The sequence below is a fragment of the Meriones unguiculatus genome, chromosome 9, assembly GCF_030254825.1.
Source record: "Meriones unguiculatus strain TT.TT164.6M chromosome 9, Bangor_MerUng_6.1, whole genome shotgun sequence".
NCBI lineage: Eukaryota > Metazoa > Chordata > Mammalia > Rodentia > Muridae > Meriones > Meriones unguiculatus.
This window is the reverse complement of record NC_083357.1, coordinates 588,692-607,999: the sequence shown is the minus strand read 5'-3', so window position 1 is coordinate 607,999 and position 19,308 is coordinate 588,692. Positions and strand designations below refer to the sequence as shown.

Sequence of the window (19,308 nt, the reverse complement as noted above, 5' to 3'; positions counted from 1 at the left end):
CCATATGCAAGGCAAGCCTAGAACTCACTATGTAGTCCAGGCTAGTGTTTTAGTTAGGTTTGTGTTGCATGATGGAACACCATGACCAAAACCAGCCTGAGCAGAAAAGGGTGCGTGACTGACAGAAGTCGAGGCAGGAGCTCAGGGCAGGCACCTGAAGTCAGGAACTGAAGTGTAGCCCTAGCTTGCTCTCCATGGCTGACTCAGCCTCCTTTTTTTTTTTTTTAACATTCGTTGATGTTTTGCCTGCATGTATGTCTGTATGAGGGAAGGTGTTGGGTCTCCTAGAACTGGAGTTACAGACAGTTGTAAGCTGCTGTGTGGGTGCTGATAATTGAACTCCGGTCCTCCAGAACAGTAGCCAGTGTTCTTGACTGCTGTTAAGTCCCGTAGAACACTCTTTGCTTTTTTTGTTTTTTTCTTCGTTAACTAATATATTTGTTCCTTTTACATTCCAATTGCAACTCCACTCTCTCCTCTCTTTCTAGTCCCACCCTCCCATATCTACTTCTCCCACACCCCCTCCAATCCATCCTTACCCACATACCAACCCACCCTGGCACATCAAGTGGCATCCGGACTAAGTGCCTCCTCTTTCCCTGAGGCAAGACGGGGAACTCTGCTCTGGAAACAGAATCAAGAGAGAGGCAGCAGTCCAAGACAGAGACAGCCCCCATTCTAATTGTTAGGGGGCCACTTTTCTTTTGATATTTTGAGACAGGGTCTCACTGTGTAGCTCTGGCTATCCTGGAACTAACAGAGATCTACCTGCCTCTGCCTTCTGAGTGCCGGGATTTCAGCCTACTTTCTTACAGCGCTGAGGACCACCAGCCAGGGTGGCCCCACCCACCATGGACTAGGCCCTCCCACATTAATAACTAAGAAAATGTTCCACAGACCTGCCCATAGGCCAATCTTATGGAGATGATTTTTCAATTATGGTTCCCTCTTAAATAACTCCAGTTTGTGTTAAGTTTTGGCGGGTTGGGGAATGACGTGACAACCAGGACAGCTGGCCTCCAACTTTTAATTTCAAGTGGTGGGATTATAATTTTACCGCCATTCCTAACTTTTATTTTGGTTTGAAGAGTGAATTCCAAATTTTTGTTAGTTATGCAGAAGAAATAATAGTCAGTTTTTATTAGAAGTTTATTTTTCTGTTAGTTTGTCATAACAGATATCCTAAATTGTGTGTCTTTAACAAGATTTAGTCCTCACAGCTCTGGTGAGTGAGAAGTCCGAGCCAGCCTGGTCTCTTTCCTCTGGTGGAAGGGTCCTCCTGGGGCCACTGATCCCACTAGCAGAGCTGTGCCTTCTGCCCTGATTTCTTTCCTGAAACCTCATCACACTGGGGAGTAGGGTTTCCACATGTTAGCGCGAAGGATCCAAATTCTCATTCTGTAGCAGTTTCTGAATAATTCCCATCATTAGACACAGAGCCCACCAGTTAACCCCAGAAGCCTTAATGTAAACTAACAAAGACCTTAACTGTAATTGAACACCATGCTTTAATTGAAACGTGTTAACAGTTTGAGACAGTCCATGTTTCTGGCAGTAAGCTAACATTTTGAAAGTATGACATAGGCTTTTCAAAGCAATGCTTTACCAGGCTTCTCGTTGGTTACTGTAACTCAAATTGCACCAGTTGCCCACAACACAGCCCGCATTTTACTTCTCCTGTGTCTGATTGTGTGAAGTGCAGTTTGTGCCACTAGCTCTTAGTTGTGGTGACTGAGTGTGACTGGCTACTGCACCTCTGTTCACATGGAGTTAACAAAGTGTATACTTGTGTTGCCTCCTGTCTCCAAGTGATAAACTTCTATGATGTAAGAGTGGATAAAAGTCTGACCAGTAGTGACAGAGATGTGCTGGTATACAGAAGTAGCTCAGCCTGGTAGCCTGGGTCCCGCAGCCATTCTGGAGACTCAGATGCAGCCATTGGAACTTGTTTGGTAAAGTCAGACATACGACATAAAGAGAAGACAGTGTGACAGGGTGACGATGTCACTGTGGAAGTGACACCCAAGCAAAACCTGTAAAATCTATAAAAGATGATCCCAGAAACAGTTCATGGTACTGATCCCACTGCCCTAGGGAGCGAACCCAGCACCTCTACACTGCTAAGCAAGCACGCCTCCACTGCGCCACAGCTCTTTAAAAATGCTTTAAAAATTGACAGGATTTCAATAAGTTGTGCGGGCAGGCCTTGAAGTCGTGACTCTTCTGCCTCAGCCTTCAAATAGCCGTGAGCGCAGATCTGTGCCACCAGGCTCAGAGCGACATTGAAAGTACAATGAAAGTAGCGCTTAGGAGGTAGAGGCAGGCAGACCTCTGTGTTCGGGGACAGCCTGGTCTACATAGATCCAGTCTAGCCAGGGCTGTCTCAAGGAAACACACATACACACGAACAGTTATTGAACTCTGACTTCACAAACATGTGAATCCATGCAGACGTATCCACACACTCGTGTACTTAAAGTGTTCAGGACCCTAAGCTGAACTTGGCTGAACTGACAAGAGTCGTGGGAAAACTGGTTTGCTAAGGTGTGAACTGGTTGGGGATAGAGGCGAAGGGAAAGGTATCAAGTCAAGGAGACCAAAACCACCTTGTTCCATCAACTGGGCCAGAGGACTGAGATGGAAGAGTCCTCACGCTGGCTGAGATTGGTGTAACGCATAGAGGAGGCTAGGTTTTGCCAGCCAAGACTTCAGAGTTTTTCATTAGAAGTAAAATGATGAAATTTTCATTGTAAAAATTAACTAAGGGAGACTGTAAAAATAGGTTTCTACACTGGGCCGTGGTGTGCTGCAAACCTGTAATCCCTGGTTACTGCAAAGTTATTCAAATATTTAAAGTTGAAGGACCTCCAGGGCTGTGGGGTGAGTTCAAGGCCAACTGAGTAACTAAAAAGATCCTTCTGGAGCAATGAAAGGGGCTGTGTTGTAGCTCAAAGTGTGCTGTCTACCTGTCCCGGGAGGCCATCCCTCCAGAGGGTCAGTCCCCAGTTTGGGGTAGAGCTGTTGAGACATGAAGAAGGAAGTGTCAGAAGGGGAGGAAGGGACAGGTCACAGCTGCTGAAGCACCCTCTGTCATACTAGGACAGGAAGAAACTGAGGGACATTGAAAGCGTTGTCAGGTTTCAAACAAGATTAAGTTAGGCGTATCACACAGTGCATGCAGATAACTGTACTTTTTGCTATATGAGGTAGATATAGATTGGGTCTGTGCTGTCTAGTATTTGCACACTTCAGTGGTAATTCTTTTCATTTTTTTGCTAAGTGTGCTCAATTAAGTTTCAGCACAGTCCATGAATTAAAGTTTTTGCATATTTTTTAAAGCCTCCTTTCCCCCTACTGTGTTCGGTACATTCATAGAATTATGTTGTAACAACTTAAGTTCTAGAGATACACTGTTGAATTCTGTTCCTTTAAGGAGCAGTCTTCTAGAACAAGAGTAATTTTGGAATTTATTTTGAGTCATTCTTTCTAGAATAATGTGGTTACCGATGAGCAGGGAGAGGAGTGACTTGGAAGATATCTTATTTTTAGTAATATACATATGTGTACTATATAAATAGTAAATATTACTAAATAAGCATATGTGCATGTATATACACACACGCGCACACACGAAACCCAGTTTCTACTATTAAAGACAGAAATGGCTGTACCCAGCCAGGTGTGAGAGTATTTGCCAGTCCCTAGTCACAGCTACTGGAGGGTGAAGATGGGAGGATTGATTGTCCACCTGTCAGTGCTGAGACCCCATCCGGCTCCAACCTCTACGAGTTTTGTGCATGCTGCCCAGTGCCTGGGGTTCATGCGTACAGCAGTTCTGTTGTGTCGTGAAGACGCTGTTTCCTTGGGGTCCTCCACCACCTCTGGCTCTTAGAGGTCTTTGTGCCTCCTCCTCTGGCTCTTGATTCCTGAGAGGAGGCTGTGATGCAGACGCTCCATTTAGGACTGAGTGCTCCAAAGTCTCTTGCCCTCTGCATAGTGGCCGATTGTGGATCTCTGTTAGTTCCTGTCTCCAGTCAGAGAGGCTTCTCGGAGGAGGGCTGACCTACGAGTAGAACAGTATGCCATTGGGTATCATTTTTTTGCTGGGTTCCTTTAGCAGAAGAATAGTGGTAGATTTTTCCCTGGGCTCATGACCTCTCTATCCTCAGGCTTATGGCCACTTGAGGTGTTGTGTGTTCCATCTCATGGTGTAGGCCTTAGATCCAACTAAGAAGTAGGTGGTTATTCCCATAGCATTTGTGCTAGTATTGCACCCGTATGTCTTTTTGTTTGTGTTTAGTTTTGGTGGTGGTTGTTTGGAGACGAGATCTGACTAGAGCTCACTATGTGGACCGGGCTGCCCCTGTCCACTGCCTCCCAGGTGCCAGGAGTAACGGTATGTGCCATCATGCTGGCTAGCCACGGCATTCCTTGCATGCAGGTTGCTGTTCTTAGTTGCAGACTTTATTTAGCAGCCTCACTTTCTCTGAAGAAGTCCAGCCTATGTTCTTTCTCGTTCCTGCTGGCTCCTGTTTTCTGTTGGAAATACTCAAGTGCATCAGTCAGTCTGGGAGATTTGTGGTTCTCCTTCACTCCTAGCTGTCTGTCCTCTTTAATCAACAGCAGATATGAAGGAGACTGGTTGTCAGGCCCAAAAGAAACTCCATTCCCCACACTGCAAAGGGCAATGCATATGTCCAGAAATGGCAGTTTTGGCCCAATTCCAACTATACTAAAGAAGGATTTCTGGTGGATAAAAGCTAGCATTCGTCAGGAACTTGTGAAGCAGACTTCTGCCACTCAAGAGGAGTCATTTCCCTTATCTTTGGCAGAAGGGACATACATAACTCTTCATTGACATATGCTTATGATTCCTGTCAAAATACTGAAGTCAACAGTAACCTGCAGGCTCCAGCCTCCCCTCGGTGTTCACAAGTACTGGGATTTTGTACTTCCTTTGTACCTGACATTCCAGCCGTTTGCTGACAGTAAAGGGTAATCTCTGACTGCTTCACAGCTGGGGAGGACTCAGAGGCTGGGATGCTGGTCAAAGGTGTGAAGGGTGAGGGGAGTGTGGAAATTCCATCAGAAGCATCTGGTTTGCTGAGCAAGCCGGAAGAATGGTGCAGTCACATTGACCAGACTGATTCACTTTGGCTTTTAGTGTGATTCGACTGAATGGTGGCCTCTGCAGTTGATTCTGGGATGTTGTCTGTCAACTAAGTGGGAATCTCCTGAGACTGTGTGTGTATAAAGTTATTAGCACGATCACTGATGGTAATCTGCACTGAGATCCTCATTGTAGAATAAGCAGTTAACAGCTAGAGTAGACTCCAGCCCTTGAGCCATAGCAAACCAAAGCCTGAAAAGTTGTCAACATAAGAAATTCGTATCGGGGAAGAGCCTGAGGACCCAAAAGATGGTTTTGGGATAAAGTGTGCCCTCTCTCTGAGGCTGGATATATATAGATCAGACAGAGGCATTTTTTGGCACAGTGGGAAACATTTTAAATCTATATTTAGAAAACAACTAAGGAGACTTTAAAATTTCAAGCCTGTGACCTGTGATAGTAGACAGTGCTTTTGTTACCAAGACAGAGTAACAGTCAGTCACAACTTGCTTCTTGTTCAACTTTGAATGTTGAAATCCTAACGCCATATGTATAATTTTTGTCTCATTTTCTTTACAGTTGAAATCACTTCCTTAGACCTTTACATAAACCTTCAACTTTTTCTTTCATCTGGAAATAGCCAACTGTTTACTGCAAGGCATAAATGCTTGATTACCGAGAATCATTGAACACCACGTTCTTTTAAATAAAGCAAAGGTGAAAAGTAAAATTTTAGTAACAACAGCATGGTAGCTTGAAATTTGTCTTTCACTGGAACCTGTTTGGTGAGTCTCCCTTTCTCAGATGAAGCCTGTCAGCAGGGTAGAGCTCCCCCTCCCTTGGCTGTGCTTTTGATGTGCTTTGGCTCCTGGGCTTGTCTGTAAGGGCGCTTTTCAGTTAGGTAGCCATTCGCAGGCGCTTCCCCGCTGTGAAATGTTTTGCCTTTATGATTAGCACGGGTGTGTTTGGCTGCTGCCATAAGGCACTCATGAAGATGCGCCACAGTCATTCCAGCCATTGTTACAATAGTGCTGTGATGTCTTTCCCTTCTGAAAACTCACCTGAAAGACTGTCACCTGTGGTTCTTCCCCTCCCCGTAGCAAAGTATCAAAGCCACCGTGTCTTCCTCATTGCTGTGCCTTCACCCAGCACAGGCATTGAGGTTGGTCTGGGTTCTTAATCACTTTGCACTCTCCTGGTGCACACTGTGAGAGACTACTATGAAGCACAAATCACCCTGCTTAAAACCGCCAGTTCCAGACCTGTTCTGACCTAGCTGATCTCAGGTGGTGGTAGGGTAGACTCACCTTTATCTCCCCACTCCCAAACAAAACCTCAACCAAACACAGATGCCTGTCCACAAACAAAGTAGCTCTGGTTTGCAGATGGGTCCAGGCATCAGAATTTTTAAAATATCGCTTAGAATTTAAATGAATGAATGAATGAATGCATGCATGCTCCTCAGGCAATTACAATGCTGATCAGATTGAAAGTCACTGATCAAGTGGCTTATCTCGTACTCAATAAAATCTGGACAACTTTCTACAGCAAACAAGGCTCCTGCTGTCCTGGAGTCTTCACCTACTGACAACAGCCCTCTAGGCACAGCCTCCACCAGGAGCACAGCGTTGCTCATCCAGCGCCATCTCCAGCACTGGGCCAGTGCCTCTGACACACAGTTTAACGATATTTGTGATATTCTGTAACAATGGCGATAGATACTGTGAACTAGGATGGTAGCCTGTTGTCTTTGAGCGTACTGCTGAGGGGCTGGGAAGATGGCTCCATGGTAAAAAATGTTATGCAAGCCTGGAAACATGAGTTGGATCCTGGGAACCCAAGAAGGATCTCTGATTCCATAAAGTTGTCTCCTGAGTTCCACACTGATGCCGTAGTGCATGCTCCTGTAAGACCAGACTGTCCGCTGTGTTTGCTTGTTCTTAAGTTATTATCTATGCAGTGCTCTGTCTGCATGCACACCTGCACACCAGCAGAGGGCGCCAGATCTCACTGTAGATGGTTGTGAGCCACCACGTGGTTGCTGGGAATTGAACTCAGGACCTTTGGAAGAGCAGCCACTGTTCCTATCTCCAGCCCCCTGCCTGCTGTTTTTAACATTTACTGCAGGCTCCGTAATTCCTCTTCTATCTACCTTCTGACATCTTTCTTCTTGTAGTGTGTGTGTGTGTGTGTGTGTGTGTGTGTGTGTGTGTGTGTGTGTCAGGGTGTTTGTGCTGTTTGTCTAGTGTTGTGTCACCTTCTGATACAAGCTAAAATCATCAGAGAGGAGGGAGCCTCAAATGAGAAAATGCCTCCGGAAGTTCAGGCTGCAGACAATCCTGTAGAGCTTTTCCTTAATTAGTGCCTGATGGGAGAGGGCCCAGCCCACAGTGGGTGGTGCAGTCCCTGGGCTGGTGGTGCTGGATTCTGTGAGAAAGCAGGCTGAGCCAGGCAGTAAGCTGCAGCCCTCTGTGGCCTCTGCACCAGCTCCTGCCTCCAGGTTCCCGGCCTTTTTTTTAGTTCCTGTCCCGACTTCCTTTGGTGATGGGCTGTGGATGTAAGTAAGATGAGCCCTTTCCTTCCCCCCTTGCTTTTGGTCCTGGTGTTTCATCAGAACAATAGTAACCCTAACTGAGGCAAGCTCTGTGTGGCTCGAGCTAGTCTAGAATGCAACTCCCATGCAGACTGTTTTCCCCTGGTCTCCCAAGTCCCAGATTAAAGGCATGCGCACCACTCTTGATCTCTGTCACTCTTCATCTTGGTTTTTTTTTGACAGCCTGTCACTGCCCGGAAATTCACTTAATCTAAGCAAGACTTGCTAGCCAGGGAGCTCCAGAGATCTGTTTCTGCCGCCCACAGTGCTGAGATTAGGTTTGCTACATTTGACCTTCCCTCCCCCATGGGGACTAGGGATGTGTGCTCGGGTTCTTTCCTTGTGGATGAAGCACATTGGTCACACTAGCATTGCCATTGATAATGGTGGGTGAACAGAGCTCTCTCAGGATTTTCAGCCCTTGTATGTTGCCTTCTGTTCCTGCCCGTTGTTTACCCTTGCAAGGTGGCTGCTGTTTTGTGGAAGAGCTGCGTAGAACTGGCCTTGGCTGGAAATCAGGCTTTAAGAGAAAGAACAGCAGTCCACTTGTGGTTTATAAACACGCCGTTTGTCGAGGTTTTGTGCTACTGTGTGAGCTGTGCTTTGAAACCTTGTCAAGATGTGCTGTGTGTCTGGTGGGAACCGGGAAACAAGGAAAATGGGCATCAGGGAATGTTCATGAACTGGGGTCAGTTGAATTCTGGTTGATGGAAAGTTGAGGGTTTTGTGGTGAAGGGTTTTTCTTTTTGACTCTAGTTTCAGGGTACAGTGTATCATAGGGAGGAGACGGAGTCACGGTGGCAGAAACATGGAAAGATGAGATTTCATTTTAAGTTAGCTGGTGAAGTCTTACAGAGAATGCGTACAGAAGTCCAGATGGTGCTGTATTTCCGACATGGAGGGCCACAGCGTGTCTGCCAGGACGATGCTGTTGTTGAAGGCAGATGCAGTCACAGCATCTCACAGACCAGTGTGGCCATGTGCCACACAGCTCCTTATGGACACGGGAACCTACAAGTCCTGCAGAAAGTGCATTATTAGGTCCTTCAGCCACATGTAGTTTGCCACCCCTAGTTTTACATCTTATTTGGGGAGCTGGAGAGATGGCTCAGTGGTTAAGAGCACTGGGTACTCTTCCAGAGGTCCTGAGTTCAATTCCCAGCAACCACATATATCTATAATGTGATCTGATGCTGCCTTCTGGCATGCAGGTGTATATGTAGATAGGGGACCCATCCACATGAAATAGATAAAATCTTAAAAAAACAAACAAAACATCTTATTTGGGCTGTTTTTTGTTTTGTTTTGTTTTCCTTTTGGGCTGTTTTTTTTTTCCTTCAAAAATGCAAATTTTTGGCCACTTGTAACTTTGCTGACTGGGACAAGTTGCTTCTGTCCAAATCTATGTGCAGTTCAGGTTGCCCCTTCTCAGGCCTCTGGACCACAATTCGTGTCCAGTCTGTCCTTTGTTGGACTAAAGCACTGTTTCTGCGCTGCTGCCCCGTCCAGCAGCTGCTTCCCACATCAATAGGCATTTATTTCAGGCTGGAGGCAGGTGCTGGGGAACCGCCCCACTCCCAGTCTACCTTCAGCTGTGTGGGCAGATTCCTAGCGTGCCTCCGGCGGCTTCTCCCGCTAAAGCACAGGGATTGCTGGACTCACCAAGTGCCTGCTGGACTCATGGAGTACATGGCCCTAGGCCACTGGAGAGCGAGCCTGGAAGTGCTAGGCATTTAATGACCCCGCAACAGTGCTTAACCTAGGAAGTGGAGAAATGCGGGGCTCCGGCCTGTTCTTCTTTCTTGTTGCATCAGGAGGAATGGACGGCAGTTGTCCACATCTGTTAGTGAACTCAGGGGCCTTTCCTCCCTTCGTAACTGCTTCACTTTCCCTCTCCAGTGTTCATCCTGACATCCCACTCCCCACCCCTAAGTAAGTCACTCAGAGTTTATCTCAAATCTTCTGGCTTTTTTTGTTTTGTTTTGTTTGTTTATGTTTTTAAGACTGGGTCTCTCTGTGTAGCCCTGAGTAGGTGGTCTTGGAACTCGCTGTAGACCAGGCTGTCCTTTAACTCACAAAAGATGCACCTGCTTCTGCCTCCCAAGTGCTAGGATTAAAGGCTTGCATCACCACTGCCCGCCTCAGAGTGACTTTAAAAAAAATAAAAGATGTTTCTGTTTATTTTTTGTGTATGGTTGTTTTGCCTGTGTGTGTGTGTGTGTGTGTGTGTGTGTGTGTGTGCACCACAGACACTCCTGGTACACATGGAGCCGGAAGACCGCACTAGATCCCAGGAACTGTTATTACAAATAACAGTAAGCTGCCATGTGGGTGCTGGAGATCAAACTCGTGTCCTCTGTAAAAAGAAACAAGTGCTTTTAACAGTTGAGCCAGAGTGGCTTATTACAAGCCTTTCACTCTTTCTTTTGCTCACTGAAAAAACATGACTTCATTTCCTTAATGGTGATGTTGTCACAGGAGTCATAATAGAAATGGCCTAGGTAGAGTTGTGGGGAGGAAGGATTGTATATCTGTCTACAGGTAAAGCAGTTCAGTTCAGCCTCTGTCTGAATATCTTAGTCTCTAGTCTGAAGAGGAAAGTAACAGGTGTGCCCACTTACTCTCTCTATAAAAAGCCCCAGCTGCAGCTGTCTGCAGTAAGCTAATCCAGAACTCAGTACTTCCAAAAAATTGTCAGAATCTGTGCTGGAAAATAAGACGTGAAAGCTACGTGTATAAAAGCAGCAGCAAAATATTGGCTCCAGGTGTGTCTGCAGCTGCACGCCCAGCACCATGATTTATCCAGTTTGGCGAGAAAACAACTTGGAGAATCATCTCTGCTTCACATAAGATAATACCATTTATCAACTCATAAACAGCGACTGTGTCTCTACTGCTAAAAAGCCCCTTCTCAGGAAGGGGCTAGGAGCTGGGCCAGGCAGCTATGTCCTTCCTCTTGCGCCAGTTCTGCCGGTTGCCAGCAAGAGCTGCTCCCAGTGTCTCAGCCGCTTTTGTTCTCAAGGATGTTGTTCATAACAGTTGGTGGCAGTGAGTTCTCCTTGGTTTGGCCTTTTCTTACTTTGGAGTATCTGTTTGGTTGTTTTTTTTTTGCTTTTAAGAAATGTCTCCCCTTTTGGCACTCAGTAAGCTTAATATACAGTTGATCCAAGAAGCTTTTTTCATTTAATACTACTGTAAATATTAGCTGAAGGTGGTTATGTAACTTTGTTACAAGTTTATTCCCCTATGCCTTATCTGAATGTAGCTAAATCTCACATGTCTGGTTTCTAAAGCTGCTACAACATTTTCTGTGTACTTGTACCAAAATACAGTCAAAGAAAAAACTTGGTCTCTATGATTCTTGTCCAGGTTGGTTTTTGTCAATTTGATACAAACCTAGACATACCTGGGAATATGAAATCTTAATTGAGAAAATGTCTTCATCAGATTGGCCTGTAGGGCATTTTCTTGATTGATGCTTGATGTAGGAGGGACCAACTCATTGTGGGCAATACCAGCCCTGGGCAGGTGGTCCTGGCTTGTACCAGAAAGCAGCATGAGCAAGCCGTGGGGAGCAAGCTAGTAAGCAGCCTTCTTCCGTGCCCTCTATAGTTCTCAGTGATGGAGTGTGACCTGAGAGTTATGAGCTCGTATAAACCCGTTCTTTTTTTTTTTTTTTTTGGTCATAATGTTTATCTTATCACAGCAATGGAAATGCTAATTAGGACAGTTCTCTGAATCAGTTTTCTCAGTATGTTTTCGAGAGACATGTTTGGGCTGCAGTCTGTTCACGTTTGTTTTGTGGTTCTTGCCACACTTTCTTCACCTAGAACGTCACTCTCTTTGATTCTCAGTCTATGTTCATGCCCTTGCTACGGTAACACGTTATTTTTATATGGAAGGGCACACACTTGAGTGCTGGTGACCACAGAAGCCAGAGGCATTAGATTCCTCCGGGCTGGGGTTAAGGGTGGTCATGAGCCGCCTGATGCAAGAGCAGCAAGTGTGGTTAACCAGCGGCCTCTTCAGCCCCACCTGTACAGGTGTGTATAGCGTCACAAATGAGCCTTTTTATGTATTTTATGGGAATGCTGTTGTCTATTCTTTAAAGTGGAATTCAAAACCCACTACTCTGTTGATTAATCCTTCCTACTCCAAGCCTAGGGTTCTGTTTGTCTGTCGGCCCTGCGTATTTTTTCTGGGCTCTGTGTGCACTGAGTTTTGAGGGCATAAAAAGCATTTTCTTTCTCCACTGCCATTTGTAGTCTACACTTTTGTACCTACCACTGTAACAGTCTCTTGTTTCTCTTAAGTACTGGTTTTGTTTTCTAATAGCTATTGTTTTTCTTAAGTACCCAGTTTTTGTTTTCTGTATTTAATTTCTCACCAGGTGTTCCTGGATGATTTTTAAGCATTTTTCTTGTTTGCTGTTTGTTGTCTGTAGATGTAAAAAAAGATTGGTCTGACCATGCTCTCTGGTGGGAAAAGAAGAGAACCTGGCTGCTTAAGACACATTGGACCTTGGATAAGTATGGTATCCAGGCAGACGCCAAGCTCCAGTTTACTCCTCAGCACAAACTGCTTCGGCTGCAGCTTCCCAACATGAAGTATGTGAAGGTGAAAGTGAATTTCTCTGACCGAGTCTTCAAAGCTGTGTCTGACATCTGCAAGACCTTCAGTAAGTTCGACCCTTTAGTAAAGTGTGATGCAGCTATGACTGGCACATTGACCTTATCCTAGGGGTGTGGGTTGGGATGAACTCTGTATGCATCTGTACTTGAAATTTTTTATAGTTTTTAACGTTACTTTAAGATAAAGAAGTATTGGGTTAAGATGGAACAGGAAAAGAAATAGGTTTGTGTCCCTGATTAGAATCGTATATTATATAAAACTTTTTTCTGATGACTTAATTATTTGGCAGTAGTGGGGATGGAACCTTGGGCCCCAGTATACGCAAGGCAAATGCTTTTCCGCTGAGCTACACCCTCAGCCCCAACAACATGGCTTGTCAGAGGGATGGGAAGGGAACAGGCATTGTTTTCAGGGGGCTGTGGCTCTTCAGTATTTCCTTCACATAAGTCACTTTGCTTTTAGTAATTCTGAGAGATGCTGTCACTTCCTTTGAAGGCCTGCCCACTCCTAAGGAAACTTCTGTAAGGACTCCTACTGACCCAGGGTAAATGCCCTGTGCCTTCAGAAAAAAGATGTGGATTGCTTTTTACTTTGGCTGACCAGCTTATGATGTATGACAGGAAGCATTCAGCAATCAGCGAAAATGTGATTTTTGTACCACTAATGCATGCCTCTTAGACATATTTAAAGATTTTCTCAATCTTAATTCCAACTAGAACTAGAACTCTTTCGTACAGAGGATAGTAGTAACTCATGAATATGTTGGCCCCACAGTACTTTTGCTCTACAGTTTGATTTGCTGCACACTGGCTTGTTGAGACCATTTTCGGTGTCGTGTGCTTATATGTGGGTGTACAGATGTTTATGCGGGGGTGTGAGTCTTTGCAGGTGTAATGACGATAGGAGGCTGCTGTTGTCTGTCCCTCGCTCTTTCTGCACTGATTCCTTTAAATGGTATTTCTGGAGCTGGGCTGGCAGCCAGCCAGCTTCAGCAGTTCTCCACTGCATGGAGATTACAGTTGTGTGTTAGCTCTTTAGGTAGATGCTGGGGATTCAAACTCATGTCCTCATGCTTGCACGGCGAGTGCTCTTACCCACAGAGCTGTCTCCCTGGCCCCAAGTACATGGTTTGTTTGTGCACAATTACTGTTTTATGCTGTCTTACAGTAATTGTGTATAGCTGCGCTAGTATTAATTCTCTTTCCCAGAGTTCCCTGTTAGTGGACATTTAGGTTGTCTCACTCTTAAGAGCAAATGTGCAGTGAGGTTTTGGTTCTGGTCTGCATACTGTTGACAGGTTCTCAGTTGGGATAGCTTCAGGACACCCTCACCTAATTCCTCAGCAGCTACATACGCTGCCAGAGCCAGATGCCCCTCCAGTGCTGCCGTGGGTACCTGGCAGGAAGGCTGGGCTGGGAATGTCGCGCCTTAGCACAGGCTCTAGGTTTGTCCTGAGGAGGCTCCATTTCTTGTCCGTGGTTCTGATAGGGCCTCTTTTGATCAAGTCAGTATCTAGTTTAGGCCTTTTAAGGTTCTTTCATTTTTTTAAAGATTTATTTATTTGTTGTATACGAGTGTTCTGTTTTCATGCACACCAGAAGAGGGAATCAGATCTCATTATAGATGGTTGTGAGCCACCATGTGGTTGCTGGGAATTAAACTCAGGTGGTCTGGAAGAGCAGTCCATGTTCTTAACCGCTGAACCATCTCTCCAGCCCCAAGAATCAATTTTTTTTTTAACCCTCTGAAATGTGTATGTGTGTGTTTTATTTTAAAGCAGTCTTAAAAATGCTCATCTTTTCTCCCCAGTTTTAGGCATCTTTTGCTTTCATTCTAAGGAACTTGGGGTACCAGAGGAGAGATACAAGCACATTAATAATCACTATTTTTATCTTATGCTGGGATCACTCATTCATGTTTAACCAGATAATGCAAGTTAAAACACTTAGAAGTACAAAGAATGACATACAGCTATCTGCCCTTTATCATTTTTAAGCCACGGTAGTATAGGTAAAATTCTTGACTATTATTCTCCTAACTCTCTTCACAAAGCACGCATGTGGCCTAGTTTCCTTTTTTGTTACTGTGATTTAAGGTGTGTGCCACCACACATACCTCAGAATTTTTATTTTATTTTTTTGTTTTAGTAAAACAGACATTTTTTATTTATTTATTGCTTGTGTGTGGCAGTGGAGCAACTGTCGTGATGATGTGCTTGTGGAGGTCAAAGGACAACTTCTGGAAACTGGTTGTGTTCCCGTCCTGAGTGGGTTCTGGGATTGAACCAAGGTCCTCAGCCTCTGCTCTGAGCCGTTTTCTAGCCCATAGCTTTCATCGTATGCTTAGTGTTTTCTGTCTTATCTTTTCTAAATGGTCTTTGCTGGTGCAAGCTCCAAAAACTGTCAGTGTTTTTAGGAGCTCTGCAGTTCAGTGTAGGGCTGGTGTTTTGATTCTTTCTTTGGGACGTAGTCCGGTGCCAAGACTATGAGCATGTGCCTGGCTGAGGGTTGAGGTTAGCAACTGCTCCGTGCTCTGCCCACTGGGCCATATCCCAGACCTGTGTTCTTTTTCCCTTTGTTGGTTACTGTTGTTAGAACTGCTGTTGATTTTTTTGTAGTCTATCTAATAACTCTGTTGAGCTCTGTTCTAAGTCTTAATAATTTATAGTCTTTCCCTCTCTATATGAATAATCACACCTTTTATAAATAATTGACCTTGTCATTTGTGCATCTTTCCCCTAACCTTGTCTACTGTAATGGATTAGACTTTTAGTCCTGTTGTCTAAGAACAGTAACAGTATTGTTGGATTGTTGGATTGATTTAGTCATGTTGTCTAAGAACAGTAATGATATTGTTGGATTGTTTCTGATACTTTACATTGAGTGTACATTTTGTTATGTTTAGGAACTTTTTGTCTATATTTTATTCCTAATACCGTAACTCATAAAAAAAAACACGTGAAATGTACTTACGTGGAGATCAGAGAGCTAGTCTCCTATATGGAGCAAAGGGGAGGACCAGTGTACCTCAGTTAACTTTAGAACTCTTCATAATGTGGCCCAGTCCATATTCCCCTCTTTTGTCATCTGTGTGCTGGCACTAAATCCTGCAGACTTTTCCCCACTGTGAGATGTCTTTCCTGCCACATTCTTTGTGAGTTTGGTAAATGCAGGGGCTGTTGGAGGCTCTGTACTTACATTTCTTCACCTTCCTAAATACAGCCAAGTGCATGTGTGTTTTGTTGTGTGTGTTTGGCTTTGTTTTGTTGTTAGAACTACTGCTACTACAATGCTTTTTCAGCCACCTGTATGTCTCACTTGCTGGCCCTGTGTTTTAGAATTTCAACTCTTTAGAGTTCTGGGCTGAGACAAGGCCTGGCAGCTTGGCCTAGCCCCCAAAGGCTTCCAAAACCTGAGTTTTCTCATATTCAAGCCATAGCACCCGCAGGGTTGGGGGAGCCCTGAAGAAGCTAGGATTTAGAGATATATAATTAAGTAGTTCTGAAGTTGAAGTGGAGGATTGGGTATAGAAATAACTAAGGCAAATAGTTGGTTTTAAGTAATTCAATAACTACATGTTTAACTTTTTTTAACTTTGGATTCTTTATGAATTTCACTGATGTACTCCAATTCTACTCATCTCCCTGTCTTTTCATATCTGCCCTCCGCCCTTGCAACCATCCCCCCAAATAAAATAAAAAAAAACACACACACACAAAAACATCTCACTGTGGAAGCTGTGTGTCATAGTTTTGTCCACACATCTTCATCTGCAAATGCTCATTGCAGTGAGTCATGGGTCTGGTTGAGGCCTCCGGCTTCTGTTACACTATCAATACTGGATCCTCACTGGCACTCTTTTTGGATATCCTGTTGCTCTGTGTCATGGAGATCCTGCAGCTTTGGATCTGGAGGACCGGCCTCTTCACGTGCTCTAGCAGTTCACAGATGGGGTAGATGTTGGGGTGAGCTAAGTCAGAGCCCTGGATCTGGCCTGGTAGGAGCTGAGATGGTCAGTGCACCAGCTCTCCCATACCCATACCACCAGGTTGGCAAGTTCTCTAGCACTGTCCCTGCTAGCTCAGCCAATGCCACAGACGGCAAGGGTAGGGCCAGCTCTCCTGCTGTCATGCCCGTGTTGGCTCAACCCGATGGGTGCTCACACCCCTCCCCCCAGCTCTATTTGCTGTTCAGGTGCAGGGCCCACTCTCCAGAGAGCTGCAGCTGGAAGGGGACCAGGGTCAGCTCTTCTGCTCTCATGACCTCAGGGCCACCTCCCCCTGCTGCAGGTAAACAAGGGGCAGGGGGGAGGCATGTTTTTTATGCCCATGCCACCTTATGGCAGAGGAGTGGAGCAGCCAGCTCATTCCTGTCCTTGCCACCAAGGCCAGCTCTGCTGTGCTGCCTGGGCAGCGTGCAGGGCCCTCTCTCCAGAGTGCTGCAGCCAGAGAGAGGCAGAGCCAGCTCTATACAGCTTGGATAGCAACATGGTCCCAGCCAGCAGTTCATACCAGGGTTGTCTTATGGCCTGTGGTGGCAACATGGGTCATGGACGGCGACAAAGACCCGTGCGTGACCACGTGGCCCTCAGAGGCAGCCGTCTGGGGCTTCACTGCGGATGGCCTCAGGTGGCAGAGCAAGAGCATCAGGCTGTTCTCTCCACCCTTCCACCTCCACATTCACCTCTGTCACAGTGCTCAAACCTTGTAGCTTTTCATTCATTCTCATCTCTCCATCACATACTTGCACATTGTACTGGCTCTGCTTCAGTGCTGGCCATGCGGCAATCAGGGCCTCTTTAAGTGTCTTCAAATGTTTGTCCAATCCAAAGATTCCAAAGGAAATAAACCCCTGGCCAAAGCTAAACACCACAGTGAAACTGTAATTCAACATAGTCGTTCATGGTTGAACCCACCACAGCCGACTAGTGAGGTTAGGAGGCCAGCGATGAGAAGAAGAGAACACAGTGGGGCATGTCCAGCCAGTTGTGGGTCTCCACTCCACGGCTGCTCTTCCTCCTGGGCTAGGATGCAGCTCTGGGCATCACAGCGCCTCACATGGTGGTCGGTTTTCTCGAAGGAAGAAGGCAGAGGCCCACGGGCACTTGCATTTGTTACTGGTTCTGTTGGGGGACAGAGTAATTCACCATTTCCCCAGGAGTAGGAATGCAACTGCCTTCACATCTCCATTTCCACCTCTCTTTATAGCGTACAAACCCACCTGGCTTCTCTGCCTTCCATTTCTGCACTAGCTGTTTGCTCACTTCCTTCTCCCCCATCACTCTACTACCTACCTACTGCTCCCTGCCCTGTTGTCCCAGCTCCCAGCCGTGTTTAACTTATTTAATTGAGAGTAATTGAACGTTGTTCTCGCTGAAAAATACTCCTTGTAAGTGCCATAAAACGTTAGTATGTGTATTGGGAAGGAAAGCGTGCATATTTGATGGATTATTAAATCAGTCGGCAGTGTCCCTGCCTGTGTTGGACTCATTGATGAGTGAGTTTTAATGGTTTTTGAAAACTAAAGAATATTTGAGATTCGTGAAAATGACAGGAATCTAAATTGCTCTGTCCATAAGTAGGCTGAAAGTAAGCTTGTATTGGAGCCCTGCCACGATGCCCTGGTTGTCCGGTTGCTTTCACATTACCGGGAGAGCCGGGGAGATCTGCACAGGGTGACGTGTTTTCTGTCTGCCCCTTGTGGGGGAACCCTGCCAGTCCTGAACTTACTTGGAGACACACTGTTCATCTTTCCACCACTGAACACCAAACACTGGCGTGGCTTTGTAACTACTCCTGGGAATCTTTTTCTCCTCTTAAGTCACTTAATACTCAAGCCAAGTAATTTTCCTCAAATTAAATGAATCCACTTAAGTGCTGGTCACTGTGGTTTCATTAGTTGAACTCTTCTGGGTTCATTCTTGTGGCTCTTGATTACCGTAAGAGAAGTAGAATCAAAAGGAAGAAAAACGACATAGCCAGCATTATGAAAAGGTAATTAACATCAGAGCCAAGAGGCAAGTAAAGGATGCCAGAAAGGTCAGCAGCGCACACTGATGGACAGCTGGATGGAAGATTGTCTAATTTTGCTGGACCCTGACAACCTTTCCAAGGTTTTTTCTTTGTTTTTAAAATTGGTTAAAAAAATGTTTTGTAATCTAACTCTTACAAAAATGCCATGTTATGATTGAATGATTGGCTTGCTGCCTCTCCTTTTTTAAACAGATGTTTCTGTGAGAGAATGCTGAGCCCTTGTCTAACCTGTACTCTCTGGTGTGCAGGCTTCACAACGTGTGCATGCCAACACTGACGTGGACAGTCCTCGCAGAGCTTCCCCGTGTTCTGTGCTTACAGTGTGTTAGGTGACTGTTCACAGAGCAGGACTCGGGTCTGCCCACAGTGAGATTAGTGAAGCCATCGCCAATCATTCCATTTCCCCCTCTGTGCTGCCGCGGGAAGGCAGGCACACGTATGATGACTGGAGCAGATTGGAGGGTCTCCTGCAGAGATGCAGGGAAGTTGTTGTTGTTCTGCACGTTCTGCTTATTTGTACCCTCGGAGTTTGAGTCTAAAACTTGTTTAGTGCTTCTTGTTACTTTACTTTAAATTATTTTTCTCTTATATTTTGTTTTTCTGGCTGTAAGCTGAAATCCTAACTCAGCTGTGCTCTAGATAAGGGTTTACACGTTGACATCATAAGAAATTACACGAGAAAACTGGAGTGATTAGTTACATGTCTCCAAGGACAAGGCCTGCATTAGTTAAGGTTTCTGCTGCTGTGATGACCAGCATGACCAAAAGCAGCTTGTGAGAAAAGGGTTATTTCAGCGCCCAGGTCACACTCCATCACAAAGGGAAGTGCGTTTATCAAATTGATTTAAAAACCCATCAGGGCAGGCTCCTTTGGGAGAGGGTATGCTGAGCTCTCTTCCAAACTTGACTAAGTGAAGCAGAAATTTTCCAGAATCTTCCCTC

At 45.4% G+C, this 19,308-nt stretch overlaps 1 protein-coding gene across 4 annotated transcripts in view; it reads left to right on the top strand.

The window, feature by feature from the left end:
• Positions 1-19,308, top strand: part of Fermt2 (FERM domain containing kindlin 2) — a 75,441-nt gene that overhangs the window by 15,100 nt on the left and 41,033 nt on the right. For all 4 annotated transcript variants that reach the window (XM_021643338.2, XM_021643337.2, XM_021643336.2 and 1 more), the window contains exon 3: positions 12,148-12,381. In XM_021643338.2, coding sequence (XP_021499013.1) covers positions 12,148-12,381 — 234 coding nt within the window. The remainder of the gene's footprint in view (positions 1-12,147; positions 12,382-19,308) is intronic.